Here is a 24,013-nt window from a genome sequence, read left to right as displayed (position 1 = left end):
TGATGTAGATTTTTTTCAATTTCGTTGTTCTGTATGGGACAATGACAATAAAGATTATTGTATCGTATCGTATCGTATCGTCAGGACTCTGCATGTGCACTGGCAAGAGTGCTCAGTTGGCTTTGTTGGTGCTCACGCCCAGTCCTAAGTTGCTGTACCATGTCCCTACCCTGGGCACAGTAAGCAGTGATGCCCCAGCCGGCAGACCAGTTGCATAGCAGGGGCGCCATCACACCCTCAGGTTTGTGGGTGCCCACCACAACACAGACATCACACACACACACCTGCATGCAGTGTGTGTGACGTCACAGGTACACCTTTCAGTGGGTGGTGGCAGCAGTGACGACTCTTCCTCCTCCAATCTGCAGCCAGTGAGGTACCCTTTTCTGTGGGGAGGGGTTCAGCCCGTGCCTCCACATCTAAGCCCCCCCCCGAAAAGGATATCTCGTTTGCTGGCTGTGCAGAAGATGGAGCTGAACTGCTGCTCTCTCAGAGCCAGCCCCCCTGCTGGGTTTTTTCATGGACTTTGTGGGTGCCCAGCCCCCACAATTATATTATTGTGGGTACCCAATCACCCACGGCCCCCTGGAGTTGGCGCCAATGTTGCATAGCATTGCTCATTCCAGCCAGCCACTCCCCATTAGGAGACATTGAAGATAGTCACCATCTTAAGTCTTAAACCATCTTTCAGCTGCTTCGAGAATGAGCTGGAGAAAACCCTAAAGTACACTGTCCCTGAGCTCTAGTGAAAAGGAGGGGTGGGGGCAGGGCTCCCCTCGCCCTTCAATATACAGTGGTACCTCAGGTTAAGAACTTAATTCGTTCCGGAGGTCTGTTCTTAACCTGAAACCATTCTTAATCTGAGGTACCACTTTAGATAATGGGCCTCCCACTGCTGCCGTGCCGCCACCACCACGCAATTTCTGTTCTCATCCTGAAGCAAAGTTCTTAACCCAAGGTACTATTTTTGGGTTAGCGGAGTCTGTAACCTGAAGCGTCTGTAACCCAAGGTACCACTGTATAGCTCATCTGGGGTTGCCTGCCATTCCTCATGCTGCAGTCTGTCTCCTTGACCATAGGGAGCCAACTTCTAGGGGCTGTGGGTGCTTTGACCCCCCACAATAAAATATTTGAGGGGACTGGGGCCCCACAAAGTTGATGGGCATTCCCATTCAAATGGGGTGTGTGCACTTCGTCATGTGATCGATTATGCAGGCTGGGCCCCCACATTATTTTATTCAAGTTGGCACCCCTTCCCTTGACATCTGATGGGAGGGTGTTCAACTGGGAGGCATGCAGATCTTACATGTTTCTTTATATAGGAAGATACATAAATATGTGGGGGAGAGAGTGAGTGTTCTGGGTACCGGTATATATCAATTCAGGATTTCATAATGGCCCCAGAATGATGTTGGTGAAGCAAGCTAGAGTCAAAGGATAAATTATCTTGTAATCTTAGTTCATCCCCAATTCCTCTGAGGAGCCAGAAGCCTTATGTAGCCACTAAATGCCCTTGAAAAACAGAAGGCAACAAATCAATCATTTGTCAGGCCAAACAATGGTTTTTATTATTTCATTTTCTCTGTGACATTTCAGCCATCAAAAAAATAAACTCTAACACATATGGATGGAAGACTTTCTACAAGTGTTACTAAGTGGGAATTTCTCTTTCGACTCCAGGATTTTGATTGGAGCATCATTTTTTTTTTAATTAATTATCCAATAAGTTAGGAAGAAGCATGGGGGAGAGCTGGGGTGTTAAAGTGCTTTTCATTTCTGAGCTGGGATGAGGTCGTCAATGCACTGGCCTTTCTCAAGGCGCTTCTCCATTTCGATCAGCAGCTTCACCCCGTCAACCACCATCTGTACCAGCTCCACCTCAGAGAACCCAAGGCGGTCGGCGTTGGAGACATCAAACACACCTCCCACCGCAGCCGTGTCCACTCCACCTGAGGAAAACCAAACAGGAAAAGGGTCAAATTGAGGATCATCTACTTGACCATAGGGAGCCAAGAACTCTGCATAAAACCCAAGTTGGCCCTGCAGATAATAATAATAATTTATTATTTGTACTCCGTGCCCATCTGACCGGCTTGTCCCAGCCACTCTGGGTGGCTTCCACCATACTCGATTTTTCCATATATAAGACGACCCCTATTTTTTGAGCCCAAAATTAAGAAATAAATAATTGCAACATTCTGTGTGTAAGATGACCCCCAATTTTAAACTTTAAAAAATGGGGGGAAATATAGTCTTATACATGGGAAAATACAGTACATAAAAAGATAATAAAACATTAAATAGCTTCCCTATACAGGGCTGCCTTTAAATGTCTTCTAGAGGTTATCTGGTTCCTCATCTCCTTGACCATAGGGAGCTAACTCCTAGGGGCCAAAGCCCCCACAATAAAATATTTGAGGTGGGCTGGGCCCCCACAAAGTTGATGGGCATTCCCCTTCCAATGATGTGTGTGCACTTCATCATGTGATCAATTATGCAGGGCGGGCCTTACCTAGGCCCCCACAGTATTTTATTCAAGTTGGCACAACTGCCCTTGACATCTGATAGGAGGGTGCTCAACGGGGCAGGTGCCAATACCGAGAAGACCCTGTTGCCTGGTTCCCTGTAGCTTCGCTTCCCACAATGAGGGGGCTGCTAGAAGGCGCACAGAGCTGGACCCACCACTCTCTAGGCTCCGGTTCCTTCAACCTTTTCTCACAGAATTTCTTTCCCATATGGCTGGCAGCCATCTTTGTTTCCCTCCTTTGCTACTGATCCAGCAAGGAGGAGTGAAGTCAATGAAGCATCAAAGTCCTTGTATTGATTTATAAAGCCCTGAACAACTTGGGTCCAGGGTAGCTCATGGAGCACCTGAACCCTAATATCCAGCTCAGTCTCCCAAAACAGTCTGCAGGAGCCTTGCTGCCCATCTTCTGAGTTGGCGAGGGTCCTCTGACAGCAACAAGAGTCTTTAGTGTCACTGCTCCGCCCCGTGGAGTTTTCCCAAAAGAGATTCAGGAAGTGCCTTCTAATCGCACCTTTGAACACCTTCTGAAAACCTTTCCATGCTGCCAAAATTATGCCAACAATTAAGAAAATATCCTTCTGTAACTGCTGAACTCTGATTTAAATATTTTATATTGTTTCTACTGTATGGGTTTTTTATGTACGATTGTTGTCAGCTGCTCTGATATTTATGAATTGTGGGATATGTGTGTGTATATATATGAATTCCTAAATAAACATGGCATCCCTTCTCCCAACAGTCTCTCCAGAAAGAAACCATCATCAATGGTGATGAATGACACGGAGAGGCCAACGAGAATCGATAGATGATCTCTAGCCTCTTTCTCCTAATAAAAGTCAAGCGCCTCAGTAATGGTTGTTTTAGTACCATAACCAGGCCTGAAGCTAGACAGAAATGGGTCTGTTTTTAACTTTTTAATATTTTTTTGTTATATGTTTTTATGTGTTGTTGTAAACCACTTTGATATTTTTATATATTAGCAGCACATAAAGGTTAGCCTGAAGGGATGAAAGACGTTCCCCACAGCCAGGCTAGTACAATAAAGCGAACAATGGGATCCAAATTTATGACTTATTTTATTGCACCGGAGGTTGTATTGCTGTGTTATTTCTAATTATTTTGACTTATGAGGCTGGCTTTGGGGTGGTCCTTCAAATAAGGAGATATAAATTCCGAAACATGAGTAGCATGCTGCAGCTCTAAGAAATTTAGGAATACAGAGTCCATCTATGCCAGGCATGGCCAAACTTAGCCCTCCAGATGTTTTGGGACTACAATTCCCATCATCCCTGACCACTGGTCCTGTTAACTAGGGATGATGGGAGTTGTAGTCCCAAAACATCTGGAGGGCCAGGTTTGGCCATGCCTGATCTATGCCTTCCTGCACCGAATCCTAAAACAGATTTTTCTCCACTACATTGGTCTTTAGGAATCAGCCTCTTAGGTTTACAGGATGCCATTTGCAAATGGCTATCTAACATCACACATTTATCTCAACTTAATAACTCAGTGTTGTCTAGGGTTGCCATATGTCTGGGAAAACCAGGACATGCCCTCTTTTTGGGAGCCAACATGCTCATCCAGGCAGATTTTTTACATTTTAAAGGAAATGTCTGGATTTGGGGGGGGGGTTCCTTAAATATTGGGGGGAGGCTGGGGGGGCACACACATGCTTTGGAGGGCACTGTGCCCTGGAAGTGGAAGCACCACAACAGAGTGAGGCTGTCACAGCATTTATCATGTAGGAGCTGGGATCCTGCCTCTGCTCAGGCTCTGCACACCATGGCCACTACCAACCCGAGCCGGGGAAAGAGGTGCATGGGTGTGGCTACGGCCCCATGCGCCTCTTTCTCGGGCTGGCAGCAGCTCAAGCTCTCCTATTTTTTGCCCTTCAAGATATAGCAACCCTAGTGTTGTCCTGGTGAATTTCAAAGGGTGCCCCACCTTGGATGCACTGCCTAATAGGCACCACTGCCTGATTATATACTTTTTTTAGCACTATCAAGAGCAGAAGTGGGGAAGGCCAGATGCAGCCTCCCTTCCACTGACTTGTCTGTCAACCAGTGTTGCATTGCACCAGGCACTTTCAACTTCAAAGGTGCAGGTCTGAATTCTTCCTTTCCATCGTTCTGCCCTGACACTGAGGTCCAGCGCCGAGGGCCTTCTGGCGGTTCCCTCCCTACAAGAAGCCAAGTTACAGGGAACCAGGCAGAGGGCCTTCTCGGTAGTGGCACCCGCCCTGTGGAACGCCCTCCCACCAGATGTCAAAGAGATAAACAACTAGCTGACATTTAGAAGACATCTGAAGGCAGCCCTGTTTAGGGAAGTTTTTAATGTGTGACATTTTAATGTATTTTTAATCTTTGTTGGAAGCCGCCCAGAGCGGCTGGGGAAACCCAGCCAGATGGGCGGCCTACAAATAATAAATTATTATTATTAATTATTATATTATTATTATTTGAAATCAAACCATGGCTGGAAAGATTCCTGCGGAAAGCAGGAAAAGTGATGAACAGCAGGGATTGGCTACACTCAAGAGCTCCTGAATAGCACCAATCCCAGCAGGGCTCGCTTTTGGTGCTGAAGGCAAGCCCTGCTTGCAAAGGAATAATCAAGAATGGACTCCAAGGCTCCTTTGCAACCACAGCTTTGCCATATGTTCTCAGCTGCGGCTGAGGGTTTGCAGGCCAATTCAGCACCCCGGCAAGCATAATTTGCCTGAAGGTTCCCTGTGCCTGACCTAGAGCCTAACAGCTGGACCTGAGGGTTTTTTGTGTTTTAATATTTTGTTGCAAGCCACCCAGAGTGGCTGAAGCAACACGGTCAGATGGGTGGTATATAAATAAAGTTATTGTCATGACCTTATCTTCCCCCTGTATGCTTAATCAGGGCTCTCCCCACCCCCCCTCAAAAAAAAAACCCTGCACACGATTCCCCAGCTCCAACTGCATGAAGTGGGTTCAGTGCTTTGACCGGTGTCTGGCTGCCCTCAGGGTTATATCAGGGCCATTCCAAAGTGCTGGATCCGGCCACCAAATCAAGAGAATGGTCGTGCACAGCCCTAATTTTCAATGTTCAATTTTTTAATGCCTGCTGTGATCATTTTGTATATTTTTATGGCCTGGTCTGTGGGACAGCCTGAGTACCGCTTGCTCTTGCCAAAAGAGCAAGGAGTAAATTTGATATAAAGCCCCAAGTCCAGGCTTTGGGTTCCTCACCTGTGCCCCGTTTCTGCAGCCTCAGCTTCTTGAGGATGTCGCCAAATTTCTCATGCTTGCCCAGGTGGGGTAGCTTAATGTGCACTCCGGCACGGAGCCCTGTCCCGAGGTTGGATGGACAGGTCAGGATGTAGCCCAGGTGAGGGTTCCACATGAATTCGTAGTTTTTGGATTTGAAGACATTTTCAATCTAGGTGTGTCAGGGGTGGAAAAAAAGACAGGCCATTATGAAGAAACGCCTCCCTCTCTCAAGATTAAGGAGCTACAAGGCCTCTTCATGACTATAATTGCAGTGTGGTAGAAGTCAATCGGCTGAAGCAGTTAGAGTATTGGGCTAGGGACCTGAGAGACCAGGGTTCAAATCCTCACTCAGCCAGAAAGCCAGCCACAGTCTCTCAACCTGACCTAATGGTCTGTGTAGCTGCGATGATAAAAGGGAGATGAAACCAGGAGCTTATGCAGTGGCTGGGCCCAAAGCTCACCCAGTGAGCTTCATGCTAAGTGGGGATTTGAACCCTGGTCTCCCAGCACTCTAACCACTACACAACATGGCCTCACAGCCTTGAGGCTTAATGCAGCCCTTCAGGAGTATGTCCTCAAAAGGCAAAAAAATGCCTCTTGCCTGCCAGGATGAAGAGGTGGAAGAGCATGAAAATTTTCTGGCTTTGTTACTGCCAACTGCACCTGTTTCTCTGCCAACTTTTGCAGCTGGCTCCATTCACCACAAGCGTGTGGCCCCTGGAAGGTTGATTGTGAAGGAAGGTGGCCCTCAGGCTGAGACAGGTTCTCCACTCAATATGTAGCTACTGCCTCACACTCGACTAACTCTTTTCTTAGAGGCAGTGACCAAATACCCGGATGATTAATGCAAGATTTGGAAACACAGAAGAGAAGCCTGCCCTCTTACCCCTTTCAGAGGGGTACACCTTAGGAACAGATTACAAAAGCCTTCCACTACAGATGTGCCTTAGAGCATCTATTCGAGCCTACCAGGTTGCTGCATACATGCAGGCAACCGCAAAGAGCACCGTGTTTCCATCTGAAGAGGACAGCTTTAAGCATGCAGGGTTGCCTGCATTCCAGTGCTCTCCAGAAATTTCAGAGACAGGCCTTCCCCCTGGGAGCACATGGCCAAGGTCAATTGCCCGAGACTTCTCATTCCTCCGGATACGAAGGTAAGAAGCACTCCAGTACAGGCACAGGGGCTCTGTTGCCAGGACGCAGCTGCATTCTCTTCTCACTGTGCCGCCACCTCTGCCTGAACTGGGAATTCGCAAAGCCACGCTCTGCTGCATTGAGTTTAGAGCCGACACTTAGGTCAGCACTTTTGAGCTCTGCAGAGAAGGTTGCACCACATCAAAGCACAAAAAAAAAACCACAGACACAAACACAGGGAGGGAGAGGACACACTTATATTTACCTGCGTTAGCCCAGTACAGAAGCGGGTGAAAACTTCCTTCATATTTCCACCTTTCTGCATAGAAATAACTCTAAGGTGATCTTCCTCGTTGATCCACACAAGGAATGTCTTGTTGTCATTGTGCCTGAAGGACACAAAGCAGGGACGGCGTTGAGAGCTGTTCTTTTAACCTTTCCTCAAGCCATAGATCTAAGTTAAGCTAGCCACATTTTTAAACCTTGCTCTGTATGTAGTTGTAGCTTTTGAGATATCTTCCACAGATGCTTTCTTTGCCCACGGTGACTTTGCAGAAGCCCACCCCCCCTCTTAGAGGGCCATCAAAACTACCCCAGGGCGTTTTGAGCTTTCTGCCTTCAACCAAATGTTATGCAGACCGCAGATTGACTGTTTTAGCTTTCAGCTGAACAAGAAAACCTTGGAAATGTAGGGATCCACCTGGTAAAGACTTCTGGGTTTCTAAAACAGCAACAACTCAGGGTCGTGCAGTGGGTAACACAATGCACTCAAAACCTGGCGATCTGCATTCGGATCCCAAGTAGGGAGCCCTGGCAAATCGCCATTTCTCAGCCTAATCTACGTCGGTTTGTTGCAAGGATAAAATGGGATTGGACCGAGATCCTGAGTTTGATCCCATTGGCAGGCGGGTCCCACAATTGGAATTCTGCTAACTTATCATTCCCACCAGTAGAAGACTGTGGAGGGAAGCGACTATCAAGATCTCCCCTTGTCCCTAGAGTTTCTTGTGTCCCCACCCCCCCCCAAAAAAACCCTGCTCTAGAGATTTGGGGGCACAGCAAGAGCTGCAGTGCAGTGAGGTAAATTAGTGGAAATTCTGCCAGTAGGAACATCTACTGGATCTTAGTCCCATCTATGAATGGAAACCTAGTTAGGCTAGGGGTGTTAGGGTTGCAAATAAACTCCTCCTCAATGATAATTTTCTTTATCTTTTTTCTTATTTAATTTCTTTTTTCACTCCTTTAATATTTTTATCTCTAATATCCCCCCCACTTTGTTTTTGCTACTTTACTCTGTTTCTTTGTGTTGTTGTTTTTTTATTGTCTACTCTGTGTTTAAGGAACGCGGGTGGTGCTGTGGGTTAAACCACAGAGCCTAGGACTTGCCGATCAGAAGGCTGGCGGTTTGAATCCCCGCAACGGGGTGAGCTCCCATTGCTTGGTCCCTGCTCCTGCCAACCTAGCAGTTCGAAAGCACCTCAAAGTGCAAGTAGATAAATAGGTACCACTCCGGCGGGAAGGTAAATGGCGTTTCTGTGCGCTGCTCTGGTTCGCCAGAAGCGGCTTAGTCATGCTGGCCACATGACCCAGAAACTGTACGCTGGCTCCCTCGGCCAATAAAACAGATGAGCAGCGCAACCCCAGAGTCGGTCACGACTGGACCTAATGGTCAGGAGTCCCCTTTACCTTTACTCAGTGTTTATGAGAGGTTTTGCATACAGATGAAGGTGAGGGAAGCTTGGTGAAGGAGCCTGTGTGAGAGGCAGGATGGGAGAAGAAAGGGAAGCTCACAGGTGAGAGCTGGGAGGGTTCACCATTTTCGGTGTGGGACAAGTTAAGATATACCTGTGAGACTTTGCATACTTCTCCGTCTCTTGCTTAGATCAGTTGGTTTTTTACTGGATTGTATTATGCAAGGTTGTAATAAAACCTTACTGAAAGATTTTCAGTGCCTGCGATAGTCACTGGCATTCTGCTTTTAAAATCCTCAATTCCTAGCTCTGATCTTCACTTTGGGACAAGTTCAGACTTCCATATATTCTTGCCAAGACATGGCTGTGCCATTTAAAACTCTCACCCTCTTATGTATAACAACCCTAAATCATACTGGAGGGGGATGCCCACATCTACAATCCAGGCTACTTGGAGAAGTGAGCGATGCTGGATTTATTTGCATAGCAGGGATTCATTCCCATCCCAGAACCGGCACTCCCTGGCGCATGACTTGGCTTGCTCCCAATACAAAATTCACACACTACAACTGAATATCAGGGCAATCTAGGGAACGCTTCACGTTGCCTTTATTCTTTGAGGCCAAGCTAAGATCCTGGAAGTGGATACCATTGCTTTGGGAACAGCTGCTCAATAATAGGTCGTGAAACTGTTTTATCAGAAGAGCGGTCGATATCAACACCTCCCTTGGAATCAGCCTAATGGCTCCAAGAGAGTTTAGTTACAGGATGGTGGCTAACCTGTGGCCCTCTAGAAGTTGCTAAAATTCCCATCAGCCCTGGTCAGCATGCCCAGTGGTCAGAGTTGTTGTCCAAAACATCTGGAGGACACCAGCCTTTGTCTGCCCCCTAAGGCCATTTTACACTGGAAGCAATTGCTTTTTAATCATGGTTCAAAAGGTCTTAATTCTCCTATTTACTGACCAGGGCTTGTTCCTCCTGTCTGTTGAAGACATGCAAGACCAGAATCTACCTTCACATATCAGGTGCTACCTGCCAAGTCAATATTGGCACCCCCCATTTCCTTCCTTCCGTCATTTTTTTTAAGGTTTGCCTCTACTGGGCGTTACTCACCAGATGCCCCGGCCATCAGGCCAGTCGCGTGCCATTCCGGAGGCTAAGAGCAGAGGAGAGACCGGCTTGTCAAAGAGGAAGTGGTCATCAATGAGCTGCTGCTGTTCCGCATCCGTCATGTTTTTCAGAGCATAGTACCTCCCGTTCAGGTCCCCTTCCAGGCTAGCCAAAGCTGGAAAAAGCAAGAGAGAGGCTTGCAGAATTACTGCTGGGGTTTTTTGTTTTGTTTTTACAAAAAACGAGTTAACACGTCACAATCTTAAAGGGAATGCAAACAACGTTCTTATTTCGATTATACATGTGCGCATCATAAAGGAAGCTAGGACTCAAACCAATGGCTTCAATTTACGAAAAAAGGGGATTCCAAATAAACATCAGGAATAACTTTCTGACAGTACAAGGTGTTTGACAGTGGAATGGTCTCCCTGCGGAGGTTGCGGACTCTCCTTCCTTGGAGGTTTTTAAGCAGAGATTGGATGGCCATCCTTCACGGATGCTTTAGCCGAGATTCCTGCATTGCAGGGGGTTGGACTAGATGACCCTTGGGTACCAATGCTAAGATTTGATTCATGTGGCTCAGCTCCCCTCCCCCATCCTGCAAACTGCTGTTTGTTGACGGTGCTGATCCTTGTAGCTCCGCTAAGGGTAAACTGCAATTCCGAGGATTCTTTGGGTGAAGTCATGTGCTTCAAATGCATGCCGCAGACATAACCTCAGCATGCCAAGATGGCAGCAAATCCAAGCTTAGCACGGCAACTCAGGTGTGCTTATATATAATTTTTTAATTCTCCACCGGCTTAGCTGGCAATTTCCCCAGGTAGTCAGGGATGGGGGAAAGAGAAAAAAAGGAATCTAAGCCCACTATTCTTGACCCTTTTGTTGCCCTATTAAGTTGTCGGATACCAAGGAGCAACGCTTGCTTATCTGCGGCCAGGTATGCTTTTCCATACCAGGGAGGAGCCAAGGCTTATTATGCAAGCATGGGAAAGAACATAGAACTCCTCCAGCTTCCTGCTGCAGGTGTGGCTTGTCTGGCTGTGTGCTTGCCTTTATTGCACAATAAACTTCCTCTTCCACATTTCACCTTTTGGAGACAACAATGCAGTCCGTTTTGTCTTTTAAAGAGGTGCTATGGAACAGAGGTGCCAGCTTCCTAAATGCTGCCAAGAACCTAAACTGCAGAGGGGCACACACAGAGAGGATTCAGTCCCAAGCGCCTTGTTTAACTGGAACTCGTATGTCATCTTATACAAGGCTTGAATGATTCATGCGTTTTGCATTCTTCCTCGGCCCACGTGATCAGGTTACGTTCAGGGCTACAGGCTAGAGTCTCTGCTCGCTGCTTTTTTTTTTTGCAAATGCCAGAACCTTTTACCTTCCACGGACAGCTTCTCGATAGCACGCCTCTCTCCTCGGCTGCAATGAGGCGGCAGGCAAAAGCCACGGATGCTCCGACCAGTTCGGACACGTGAGCTCAGGACGTAGTTGGGATCCAGGTCGTCGCCACCCTGCAAGATACAGGAAGGAATGTCTTAGAACCAACCGCAGACGATCCATCAGGCTGTCCTGCCCAGCATTTAATGAGTGCAACAACCCGGGAATTAAAACACAAGTCATTCGGCAAAGCTTCTGCACTGAAACTTTAATGGCCTGCCTCACAGCCATGCATTATAGATGGTGCAGATGCATTTCCCAGCCAGCAGTTCACAAGTTCTCAGCTGCCACGATATATATATATTGTAGAGTTAGAAGGGACCCTGAGGATCATCTAGTCCAACCCCCTGCAATGCAGGAATAAAGACGTAGTTGTCCCATGTGGGGATCGAACCTGCAACCTTGGCGTTATCAGCACCAATCTCTAGCCAACTGAGCTATCCAGACGATGGTGCAGCGAGAACATTTCAAGCGCAGCCAGCATCTAGATCAGGGTTTCCCAAACTTGGGTCTCCAGCTGTTTGGGGACTGCAATTCCCATCATCCCCGACCACTGGGTCCTGCTAGCTAGGGATGATGGGAGCTGTAGTCCCACAACAGCTAGAAACCCAAGTTTGGGAAACCCTGATCTAAATTAAAAGCGCTGGTCCTGGAGTTCTGCAGAAAGCAGCATTTTGTCATCCACGCGCAGAGAAGTGCAAAGTAATCCCTGAAGGGGAGAAGTCATCGTTACATGGCTCATGTCCATATTAAGAGACAGGACCTTGGCCATAAATGGCAGACTTGCTAAAGAGAATGCTCTTGGGATTACTATATTAATAAGGCACTTTGCTGCTATTATTATGATATTATTATTATTATTAAGATCTCAGGGTGGTTCACATGATAAAATACAAGTTTCAGTTCCATCGTTGGTATTGTTGGCACACCAACTGACAGAAATTCCAGGTTTTCGGATCTCTCCCAGTCCTACCTAGAGGTGCTGGGAATTCCACCTGGGGCCTTCTGCATTGCAGGCAGGTGTCCTGCCCCTGCTCCACAGCCCTCCCCATTGTTGGATGTGGTCAAGGAGGAAAAGCAGCAAGATTCAGTTTGTCCGTGAGATCAGGCCACCTAGCAATCCTGGGAAGCGGTTACAATTTAAATTAAATAAGCTCTGGCCACATCGACACCATCCCTTCCAAGTAAATTCACCCCACTTCAACAGCCATGGTTCCCTCGCTGCAACCTCAAGAACCCTTGGAATTGCCATTTATTACGCACAGAGTAACAATTCCCAGCACCTTTAACAAACTCCAGTTCCCTGGATTCGTTGGGGAAAGCCCTGACTGTTGAAGTGGTATAGATGTGTTTTTTATATACAGTGGTACCTCAGGTTAAGTACTCAATTCGTTCCGGAGGTCCATTCTTAACCTGAAACTGTTCTTAACCTGAAGCATCACTTTAGCTAATGGGGCCTCCCGCTGCCGCTGCGCCGCCAGAGCACAATTTCTGTTCTCATCCTGAAGCAAAGTTCTTAACCTGAAGCACTATTTCTGGGTTAGCGGAGTCTGTAACCTGAGGTACCACTGCATATGGTGTGGACGGGACCATAGATTTAGTGTGCGGGTGTTTATGTGCACACACCGAACATTAAACGGGAAAGAAGTTACCTTCCAAACACACAGAAAGACTGCTTGCTGGTCAAATCCAGCTAGTAGCTCACTCAGGTTAGGACTTGGGGGCTGAGATCCCGGGCCCCACACAGCAGAATGTGACCCCCAGTGCAGCAAGTCAAGCCTACTGCATTCGGAAGTAACACAGCTTACCAGAGGGGGGCCCCATAAGCTCATTACAACCCAACCGTCCAAGATTACCTAATAGCACCACTGAAACCAATAGCCATCAACGTGATCTAGGGCTTATTCAATCCCAGTATCCCTGGCTGTGTGAATGGATAGATCGGTGGTTCTCAGAATTGGTGTGGGGGAGGAAGATCCAAGGACCATCTATTATATTTTGGGAATGATTCCTGATCATACATAGCCACATTGTTTTATACTTCCTGGACGTCCTCTAACCATGTTATAAAATAGTTGTGTTCCGTGCCGTAAATCAAGAACTGCTAGGAGTTGTTCCTTTTCGTTTTCCAATAAAAAAATAATTCTGTGGCATGAGCAAATTTTTCTTCTGAAAGTGTGGCCCAGAGAAAAAAAGTATGAGAACCACAGGTATAGACAGATCAGTTTTCTCAGCCACATGTAGCGCTATCGGTTTTATGCAGACGATCAAAATATTGCTTGCTACTCTATTTCTTTCTTAGGAATTGTTCTTCCTTCCAAGCTTCCCACTGGAGTGAGTGGGGCACAGAGGGAGGAGGGGTTAACTTTGCAGAAGAAGAAGAAGAAGAAGAAGAAGAAGAAGAAGAAGAAGAAGAGGAGGAGGAGGAGGAGGAGGAGTAGTAGTAGTTTGGATTTGATGTCCCGCCTTTCACACCCTTTAAGGAGTCTCAAAGCGGCTAACATTCTCCTTTCCCTTCCTCCCCCACAACAAACACTCTGTGAGGTGAGTGGGGCTGAGAGACTTCAAAGGAGTGTGACTAGCCCCAAGGTCACCCAGCAGCTGCATGTGGAGGAGCGGAGATGCGAACCCAGGTCCCCAGATTACGAGACTACCGCTCTTAACCACTACACCACACTGGTAATCCTGCACCAACCTCATTCAGAGGCACCATATGCCTGCTTTAAGAGGAACATGTCCCACCAGAATTGCTCCAAGAAGCAATAGTCACCAGGCACTCACAATAAGTACCAATCTACAAATGGCGTTTGCCCCCCTACACACAACCAAGCCTAATAAATTCTCATTATCTAGGTCTGCATATATGCCTAGACAGCCATTATTAGGGCTTTTTAATGGAAAGAATCACCTCTTTTAAGAAATACGGGTTTGGATCCGTCTCGGTGGCTGTGCTAACACGCTCTTTGGGGGAGTTTATTACTTTATTACCAGCCATATGAGGAAGGGTTGAGGGAGTTGAGTATGTTGAGCCTAGAAAAGAGGGGATATGATTGCCATCTTCAAATATCTCAAGGGTTGTCATGTGGAAGAGGGAGCAAGCTTGTTTCCTCCTGCTCTAGAAGGTAGGATTCGAACCAGTGGCTTCAAGTTTCAAGGAAATTCCAACTAAGCATCAGGAAGAATTTTCTGATGGCAAGAGCTCTTTGACATTGGAACGGTCTCCCTTGGGAGGTGATGGACTCTCCTTCCTTGGAGGTTTGTAAGCAGAGGTTGGATGGACATCTGTCATGGATGCTTTCGTTAAAATTCCTGCATTGCAGGAGGTTGGCCCCCGGTGTCCCTTCCCCAACTCTACAAGTCTGAGTCTGCTATTCTTCCAGCAGGAGCAGTGATCCTAGTCAACCCATGCAAATATCAAGGTCAAACTAAGGATGCCTTCAAGGAAGCCTGTTCCGCTTTTGCAAGAGGCGGCGCCTAGGCAGGGTATAACATTTGGCAAGTACCTATGATATTGTTCCAGGGCAAGGGAGCTTTTGCCTCCCCCCTCCAGATGTACTGAAGTCCTGTCAGCTCTGGAAGGTCAATTTAAAATGCAATTCCAACAAACTTAAAGAGGTTTTTCCTACCTGCACGTTATCGGCATTCAGGTCCGTCTTGTGCTGGTCTGTAGGCTTGTAGCCTCCATGTCGGTCTTCAATAATGGGGTCAAAGAGTTCCTTATACACGTCGTAGCAGTCCTCATCACCGGCTACACATCCTACTGTCAAAATGTAGGGGTGCCCTACAGAGGTCAAGAAGCCAGAAAAGCTAACGTTTGGATGGTGCTCGAGTCTAGTTCCAAGATACCAACAGCTTCATGCACTCAAGTCATCAGGAAGAACAAAAACAGATTTTGTATGCCATTCACTTTATAAGGTATAAGTAAAGCATGTTTCACTGTGGTGTAAAGGCCAAAGCCCAATTCAATCAATTTTGCAGTTTGCAGACAAATGCATATGACCATCCGGAACACCAGCTTACATCAACAACAAAAATGCAATATTTTTAGAAAGCTAGTTTTAGCAAAGGTGCCTGGATCACTATCCCCATTCAACATTATGAAATCCCGAAACTAGACTTGGACGGTCACAATTAACTGGTTTTTGTTCACTGATATTACAAAGGGTTTCTAGCTTTGGGGCACTGCCTAGCATTGAGAAAGAGCCTGGCAGATTACTGACAATGGGCAATTATCCATCGTCATTCATATTCTGAGTAGACCCATTGAAACTGAAGTACTAAAGTTGATTGATTTCAATTGCATCTATTCCACCTACGAGTATAATCACCCAGTGGAAGGTTACAGCCTGGCAAGCCCCATACTGGCCTCTTCAAAGAGTCTGGCCACCATTTCTCATTTACAGGGCTTTGTATTTTCAGCATCAACATTAAAATTCTGACCCAGTTAATCAAGATTCTGAAGCTAGTACGCATGATGCAATTTGAGGGGGAGGAACCGTCTTCCTGCATAACTCTAGTTATTTTTTCATTTCCTTTTTGCACCATTTAATATTGCAGGAACAAGGAGTTATGAAGAAGCTTCACACTCAAACCTCTGGAATTTTATCAAGAGAATCCTTTGGCTTCTGAAGTTTCGGCAGAAACTGCAGTAAGGACTGCAAACATTTTCTCTCCATCAGCCAGCCAAGTTTCCCAGGAAACCAAGTTCTGCACCCAGTGCTAAATCCTGTGATTCACATAATCATGGCATACATTCTAGCTTCATGCTGTGTGTGTTTATGCTGTCTGGGGGTGGGCCATCCTTTAAGGAACTAGTTTCCAATGGAGCTAACCAAAGTATGTATTGCCTGGAACCAATATAGGACCATGAAGGCCAAAAAAACCTTGTTCGGAAATGTCATACTGCTTAGATGATGCACACAGTTCAGGAGCCTGTCCAGTTGTTAACACAGATCCCTCCCCCCCCCCAAAAAAATTGCAAACCTAGAGGCCACCTAGTCTAGCATCCTGTCTCCAACCTAGCTGCCCAGACATCCGAGAAACTTACAAGCAGAACGTCAAGACAGCCGCCCTCAGGCAAATGTCTGGTACTCGAAGGTACACCTTGGGGGGGGGTGAGTTTTTAGGAGAAACCCAAAAGCACGAGAGCAACATTGCTCTCCTGCTGCCACCCCCCAGCAACCAATATTCAGAGGAACTCCAGCTCTGATCCTGTACATATAGATATCGTGACTAGTAACCGTGTTCCTGTCTTTTCCTAATCTCCTTTTAAAGCCATTAAGGTTAATGGCACAGGGCACTGTTTCCAAATTAGGAAGTGTGGGGTGGGGGGAAAGCAAGCCTTAAGAAACTCCATCACAAATTATGAGCTCGGCTCAGTTGCGTAACTTGTTTCATTGGAACCACACTTCTCGTAAAATTGCTGGAACGTTTCCGCAATCACAGCTACGGCTTCAGGCACAAACACACACACAGGGGTCAATGCCAGCCTAAGCAAAAAGCCACCGGTCCAGAGAAGAATCTCAATCAAGGCTTTTTACCAGGATTATCAACCCCAGTCTGAATGACATCATCCACGGTGCAGCCACTAGGGGTTACTTTTTCTCTCAGTTTCTGGTACAATTCCGGGGTTAGGACCTTGGCCATATGATTGTTGTGGACGCTCAGGTCTGGGTATTCCTCATCGGCAGGCAGCTTCTGGTTATTAAAGAGGGCCATTTTATCCTTGCTAGAGAGAGAATGTGTGACAAAAACAAAACAAAATGCAAACACAGCAGCATTAAGACAGCAAAAAAGGTCACCAAGATCTGCTCCCCTTTTATTTGCCAAAGAAGTGCCACGGAAGACAACCAAGGAAGGGAATTTTTTAATATATATAACACAGCCTCAGTTTTAAGAACTTGGGTTAAAAAGAAAAATTCTTCTTGTGCAGCAGTTTGCATATTTAGCAGGGTATTTACATAGGGATTTGCTGGGAGACCGTGGAGGCCATTGCATGTAATGACCGGATTTATATTCCTTGAATAAAGCCACCTTCAAGGTTTTGGGTGGTCAAGGGCTTTTGCACCAATGCGCAAGGCTTTTTAAAGTAGCCAGGCCTTTTGGAGGCTTCAAGGTTGAATCCCCTTCCAGATGCCATTTCAAAGCAGCACTTCCTCGTTAACGGAGGGAGAACAGATCCGGATCAAAGCAGGTGTCCATTTATATTTTTTTTACCTGGGTTGTCCACCCCAGTTTGAATCACATCATCCACGGTGCAGCCGCTAGCAGTCTTTTTGTCCCTCAGCTTGGCATACAATTCCAAGGTCAACACTTTAGCCATATGGTTGTTGTGGACACTCAGATCGGGATATTCATCCTCCGCAGAGTACTTGCACTTCAGGAGGTTGTGGCTGTTTGAGAATGGCATGGCTGGCACCTGACTGGCTAGGGGAGAAGAAGAAGAGAGCGTGTTGCCATCACCTTGCCTCTTCCCGCAGGGCACTGGCTTAGCAGCCGCTCTCCGGAAGGAGGCTGGGCCACGGAGCAAGGTCACCTTGCCGCCTGTCCTACCTGCCCATTCAAACACCCTGCCTGCCTGGCACCTGCCCTCCTGGACGAATGCCAGGGACTTGGCAAACATGGCTCAGTCTCGTCCCCCGTCCCCGGCTCCCTCTCCTGCTGGCACAGGTCGCCTCCGGGGCCAGCGCAAGAGAGGGGAAGCCGTCGCTAAGAGATTTGCCCAAGGTCAAGGCGCTGCATCGGTGGCAGCGCCAGGAATAGAAAACAAGCCGCCCAAGCGCTTCCTCCAGGAGCTTTTAAAGAGCTTGGCTACCGAGCGCCTCCCTTCCTTTCCTCGGTCCCAAGGGGTGACCTTCAAGGCCGGGGAGGAGGAGACTTCTTTTGCAGCGAGGCAGAAGAGGCGATCTCCTCGCTAGCAAAATTACGCGCGCACTAAAGGGTGCCTAATTTCGCTTGCAGAGAGAGAGAGAGAGAGAGAGAGAGAGAGAGAGAGAGAGAGAGAGAGAGAGAGAGAGAGAGAGAGAGAGAGAGAGAGAGAGAGAGAGAGCGAGCGCCGGGCTCCCGGGAGAGACTTGCAAAGCGAGCGAGAGCAGCCCAGCCTCTCCGCGCGCCCCAGGCCCCGGCTCGCCTCTCTTTTGCAAGAGTAGAAAAGCCGGTCCGGGATGCGCAGCGTTTGGCGCACGGCAAGCCAAAGCAAGGCGGGAAAGGGGGCGAGGAAATCCGGCCGACGCTTCTCGGCCGCGCGATAGGAAGCACTTGGGCGAGGAGCAGGTGGCACGGACTGCCTGCTTGCTGGTGCATCTCGGAGGGTGCAGGGAAGCCGAGCGCCTCCCGCCCATTGGAGCAAGCAGGCAGGCAGGGCGCGGGCTCGAGGCGCCCAGGGCGCACGGCCGCGCTCTCGCCGCCCCGCCCCGCCCCGCCCGCCGCGATGCAGCCGGCTCCTTCTGCCTTGCTCGAGGCTCGGGGGGCAGCCCGGAGAACCGCGGACCAAGACCCGCGTTTTGGAGAGGGGCGGCTGGCTGGCTGCAGTTCGTAAGTCGGCAGCGCCACGGCTCGGGGGAGGAAGACGCGGCGAGCGCGCCCAGATTCCTGGGGCTTCTCTGCAGCGCCTGACTCTTTCTCTCTCTCCACTCTCAAGGGGGGCAGTTCTGCTCCGCAGAACCAATCCAGATATTTTCTAATATCCCCCTTTAAAAAAAAAAGTCCTCATTCGCTACAAGGGCTCTCTTTCTTCTCCACTCGATCGCTTAGCTCGGGAGGAAAATAATGGAAAATGAAACAGTCCCCATTATATAACGCATTCCTCTGCCTGCTTTGGAGACCTCGGCGAGGGATGAGTGGATGCGAACACCCTGCTAAATATCAGCTGAGCCGGACTGAGGCGTCCTAGCAATACACCTGCAGCAGAAGAATTTTAATTTTTTTAAGCGAGGCATCCAATGTTTGAAGCATCTCTCTGTTTCCTGGTTATGGTGGACGCATTCCTAGCTCTGAGCTGCGTCCTCTCCCCCACCCCGCGCCTTAGAATAAAATCTAGCATCTTCGTTCCCTTCCAAGCCCAAGAAGCTTACAAACGCGCATCTTGGGGCAACCCCACCCCCCGTCAAAAAAAAAAAGCTCTCTTTATCCCTATGCAATTTCTTGGCTGCTTTTCCCTAAAAAGGAAAACAACAGCCGCCGCCACCACCCGATCTCCTTTTCCTCCCAGCCTGCATCTCTAACCGGAGTCTCATTCCATTGCTAAAGAGGACCGCAGCTGCTGCTGCTGCTGCGCCTGGTCTCCAAAAACTTACCGAGGGCTTCAAAGACGAGAAAAGGCAAAGCGCTTGTTCCCTTTGCCTCTTACAACCCTACAGCTCTCCCAGAAAGACCTGCCGGGAATGGAACCTGGCCCCCACCTTCCCATCACTTTTATAGATACCCAGAGCACGCTGCCTATTGGCTAGTATTTATATTCCATTCATTCCATTGGATCCCGGCTCTCGAGGAGGGGTGAGCTCACTCCGTCTTTTCTTGCCTATTATCGCTCCCCAGTTTGCTGTCCAGCCTCCCCAGTGAGATTGGGGAGGCGCGCTGGGGGGGGGGAGTGGCGGAGGTTGAAAGAGAAAGTGATGGAGCCCCGGACTTTAAAACTCTCTGACAGGCTAAAGCAAAAGGAAAGTTCCTCGGGGACACGGGCTGAGGATATGGGATTCAGGCTGCAGTCCTATGTGCCCTTGACTTAGGAGGACGGCGTCCCCGTCCCCCGTTCCCCCCCACCACCCGAAAAGCAGGGCGGGAAAAAAGATGTAAATAAAGTTTAATGCATCATTGAGAGTAAGCCCATCTGGATGTAATGGGACTTGCATCTGAGTAAACGTGCAGCATCATTGGACGTCACAAATGTATTTTCTTAATACTGCTTAATATTCTGTTGTCAGGTACATTCCAGTTTGTGCCAAGGTTTTCAAATTCCCAGCTCTTTGGGGGACGTGACGACACATATATTTTTAATGCACTGAAATACAAACAAGATCTGTCAGGGATCTGTTGCTGGCCAGACCTGAGAGTCATGTGAGCGATTTGCTGCCTTTCTCTGTAAACTTCACAGAAGTTACCGAGAATGCTCTCTGGGCTGCAAACCCGACTGCATTGTGCCTCTGCCTGGCATTTGCAGCCTAAGCCTGCGTAAGTCTACTTAGGAGTAAGTGCCACACCCATTTCCATAGGGCTTATGCCCAGGTCAGTCCTTATGCATAGGACTGCAGCTTTTAAATCTACCAAAGAAAGAAGGTGTTTTTTTAATTACTTTTTTACAGTATGATTCAAAAGCTGGTTTAATTTTTTATTTGTTGCTGCTCATCACAGAATTGCGTGAGAAATGCAGAAATGCATCTTATTTGTGTTCTCTTTCGGTTCTGGTGTGGTGTGTGAGCCGATGAGACATTTCCTGTGTCTATAAGGTTTTGGACAGAAAGTGAAATTCCCCCAGATGCAGCGAGATGTGGTTGAGGACTCAGATCCTGAAGGGCAGAAAGAATTTCAGCAGGTGCAGCTGAGGTCTGGTCAGCAAATAATTTTTTAACAGGGGCCTTATTGAGAAAGGATTAAGACAAAGGGTTTTTTAACCCCTTCCATTCCATGCGAAAAGCAACCTTCAGTAGGAATCTTCCTTTCTCTGCATCAACTGACAATATTTCTTTTGCAGCTTCTCCAACAGGAGAAAAGTTGGCAGTCCCTTTCCCCATAACTCTGAGGCCTGGTCATAAGATGAGCCCTCCTGGACAATGTTCAATATATATTGAGAGACAGTAAGGTGTAGTGGTTAGAGTGTTGGACTAGGACTTGGGAAACCAGGGTTCTAAATCTCCATTCAGCCATACTGACCTTGGGCCAGTCACAGTCTCTCTGCTTGACATACCTCACAAGGTCGTTGTGAGGATAAACTGGAGAGTGGGAGAAATATGTAGGTCACCTTGAGCTCCTTGGAGAAAAAGATGGGATATAAATTTAAGATAATTATAATTATTATTTTAATCTATTCCAGGATCCTGTTCCAGCCAGCTGCCTATAGGCCATGAGCCTTTCAGCACTCCCAGCTCCACATCCCTTGTGTTGCCAGTCAACACATATAAGTGAAATGGAGGTATAAAAATGGGCTCAGGGCCGGTCCTACCATTGGGTAGAGTGAGGTGGGGCAAGGAGTGTCTGCAAAGTTTTGGAAGGCAAACCTTTGTGTGCCTTGCGGCATTCCTTGTGTACGCAACCCCTCCCCAAGCTAGCCTGCTGCTCTGGATGCAGGCAATGAAAATGTCCCGCTGCCAGTGTTGCAGTAAGATTCAGTTTGACTTTTGTACATGGCATGAGAAACAGTGCCGCCTTGTCCCCCTCCACAGGCAACAAAATACTGCATCTCAGGCCAGCCCTGGGTACCTCTTCAAACTGCAAGTAGCGGCTCACATTTTTAATTTTTTTTGCATGTGGGGAGAGAGCAGTGCAGGTAGAAATCTAGCAAAACAGGAAGCAAGCTAGACTAGACCCAGTTTCTCACTGATGTGCTACTTTTTTTACTGCAGGGAGATGTATTATTGTTTAATAGGTGAAGGTGGTGTGTGTGTGTGTGTGTCTTTAAATACCATCCCCACCTACAATCTTAAATTGACCACTCCACTTCAGCCACCTTGGGATTCTACCACCTCACTCGGTTACATGAGTAGACCTGCTCTCCCAGTGAGCCACCAAGAGAATATTATAATTCTTTTGTGCAGGGGAAAGAAGCTGAGCTGCATACAAGCTAGGCTTTATTTAATAGCCACACGGTCTCTTGGAAGAGAACAGGTTTATTTCTGCGCTGTGAAAAGCTCTACCTGCTAATTGCTCCAGATTAAGGCACAGCTACATGAGACGGCTGAAAGGTTGGCAAGCCTATTTTCGCAGGCTGGATTGAGCTCTGAGCAAGCTGCTCCCTTTTTCTAAGCTAGGATCATAGAAGGGACCCTGGGGATCATCTAGTCCAACCCCCTGCAATGCAGGAATATGCAGCTGTCCATTATGAGGATCGAACCTGCAACCTTGGCTCACTCTAACCAGATGTAAAGGATAGTAAAGAGCCTGGTTAGCCTAGTTAACAGAATGCTTCACCCTGGACTAGTGGCAATCAAGTCCCTGTATAGCCATGGAAGTCAGTGGGTAATCTTGGGCCAGGTGCTTTTTCGTGGGCAGTGCTTTTTTTTTCTGAAGGTACTCAGAGGGTAGCCAGTACCTGCACCTTCCCCCACCCGCAGTGTTCATAGAATCATAGAATCATAGAGTTGGAAGAGACCACAAGGGCCATCGAGTCCAACCCCCTGCCAAGCAGGAAACACCATCAGAGCACTCCTGACATATGGTTGTCAAGCCTCTGCTTAAAGACCTCCAAAGAAGGAGACTCCACCACACTCCTTGGCAGCAAATTCCACTGTCAAACAGCTCTTACTGTCAGGAAGTTCTTCCTAATGTTTAGGTGGAATCTTCTTTCTTGTAGTTTGGATCCATTGCTCCGTGTCCGCTTCTCTGGAGCAGCAGAAAACAACCTTTCTCCCTCCTCTATGTGACATCCTTTTATATATTTGAACATGGCTATCATATCACCCCTTAACCTCCAATTCTCCAGGCTAAACATGCCCAGCTCCCTTAGCCGTTCCTCTAAAAGTTAAAAGTGTTAAAAGTGTGGAAATTACTATAACAACTTCATGGCGCGTATCAGCACCTTATTTTTTTATTAAAAACAACAACAACAACATTAGTTGTGGGGATAAAAGTTAGGGGGAAGAACTGTGTGTACCAACCAAAACTCCTTGGCGAAAATGTGAGATTTGAAATGTCGTCAAGGAACAGAGGCAATTGTGTAAAGAGGACATTTTAGCTTGTGTAATACGTTTTCTCCCATAAGTTCCTCTACGACTGTTTAAGACACGACATCCCAGTCACCTTAAAATGCATCTTTTTTAAGCGTGATGGGAAACCACACCTGACAACATTCTCACTTCAGCACAACTGTCAGGGCACTTCCAGACTGTGGCTATTGAGCAAGTGAGATTTGCATTCTGCAAACTCAGGTTGTGTAGTTTGCAGAGGATACGCTGCTGTTCCACAACAAACCCGTTTCTAAAACCGCCCAGACTTTTTGTGGTCAGAAAGATGCTCTGCGAAGTGTGGAGATAACAGTTGTTTGACGCTGTGTCATACAACATCCCTGCAAATGAGTCAGAATGAGTGCTCAGTAAAACAGGTCAGCTGGGAGTGACCTTGAAAAGTGCAGAAGTTCTGTTGATGTTCCTTCATAGCTCTCTCTCTCTCTCCAGTCTTGAGCTGTGATTTCCAGCAGAGAGTTTCGGGGAAGGTGATACCAATTTGTATGAGAAAGCTAGTGATGGATCTGTGTATATGCTGCCTGCTGTAGGAGTGCCAATTTACTTCCAGTATGATCTGCTTGTATATTTGCAAATAAAACAAATATTATGACAATGCTGTAAGTTCCACTGCGATATATGTTCCTGGAACTCATTTTGAGGAAGCGGGAAACATGTGCACAGGGTATTTTCTTTCCTTTTTTCAAATTTTTTTTATTGGTTTTCACACTATTATAAACAAACAAACAAACACATAAGACAAACAAACATAAATCATTGCCTTATTAAAAATTACACTTATTAACATTGTTAAGTGACTTCCTCACATCCCCTTGGTTGAATTTCATTGCATATCCTTTTAACGGTTTTCCAAATCACAGTTCTTATAAAATTTAACTTAAACATTAACATCCTTAAATCTTCAGATTATGAAATTTAACATATTAATTCATCACTTAACATAAATAAAATCCTAAGCCAATTTAGTATCTGCAAGCTGTTTTC

The 24,013-nt window shown here is 47.2% G+C and overlaps 1 protein-coding gene across 3 annotated transcripts; it reads right to left on the bottom strand.

Moving 5' to 3' along the window:
* Window positions 1–1,539: 1,539 nt before the first annotated feature.
* Window positions 1,540–19,559, bottom strand: CKB (creatine kinase B). Of its 3 annotated transcripts, none has more exons than XM_053366807.1 (8): window positions 19,433–19,559; window positions 16,679–16,866; window positions 14,765–14,919; window positions 11,080–11,212; window positions 9,705–9,876; window positions 7,166–7,289; window positions 5,746–5,935; window positions 1,540–1,949 (listed from the first exon to the last, which is right to left on the bottom strand). In XM_053366807.1, exons 2-8 carry the CDS (start codon window positions 16,854–16,856, stop codon window positions 1,771–1,773), a joined length of 1,131 nt encoding a protein of 376 aa, XP_053222782.1. In that variant the 5' UTR covers window positions 16,857–16,866; window positions 19,433–19,559; the 3' UTR covers window positions 1,540–1,770. The 3 variants fall into 3 exon arrangements, with proteins under 3 accessions (XP_053222782.1, XP_053222624.1, XP_053222698.1); XM_053366649.1 differs by lacking the exon at window positions 16,679–16,866 and adding an exon at window positions 17,355–17,564 and having other exon boundaries at window positions 19,433–19,558; XM_053366723.1 differs by lacking the exon at window positions 16,679–16,866 and adding an exon at window positions 17,355–17,560 and having other exon boundaries at window positions 19,433–19,527.
* Window positions 19,560–24,013: the final 4,454 nt, after the last annotated feature.

Source organism: Podarcis raffonei, chromosome 1 (assembly GCF_027172205.1).
Source record: "Podarcis raffonei isolate rPodRaf1 chromosome 1, rPodRaf1.pri, whole genome shotgun sequence".
NCBI lineage: Eukaryota > Metazoa > Chordata > Lepidosauria > Squamata > Lacertidae > Podarcis > Podarcis raffonei.
The sequence above is the reverse complement of the archived record's forward strand: the minus strand, read 5'-3'. Positions and strand labels throughout refer to the sequence as shown.

Coding starts and splice junctions, on each gene's coding strand:
- CKB (XM_053366649.1), bottom strand. CDS start 17,547: ATGCCATTCTCAAACAGCCACAACCTCCTGAAGTGCAAGTACTCTGCG. Junction 14,920..17,354: donor AACTGGGGTGGACAACCCAG/GTAAAAAAAATA, acceptor TGACCTCTGTAG/GGCACCCCTACATTTTGACA. Junction 9,877..11,079: donor CGAGAAGCTGTCCGTGGAAG/GTAAAAGGTTCT, acceptor TGCTTTTTCCAG/CTTTGGCTAGCCTGGAAGGG.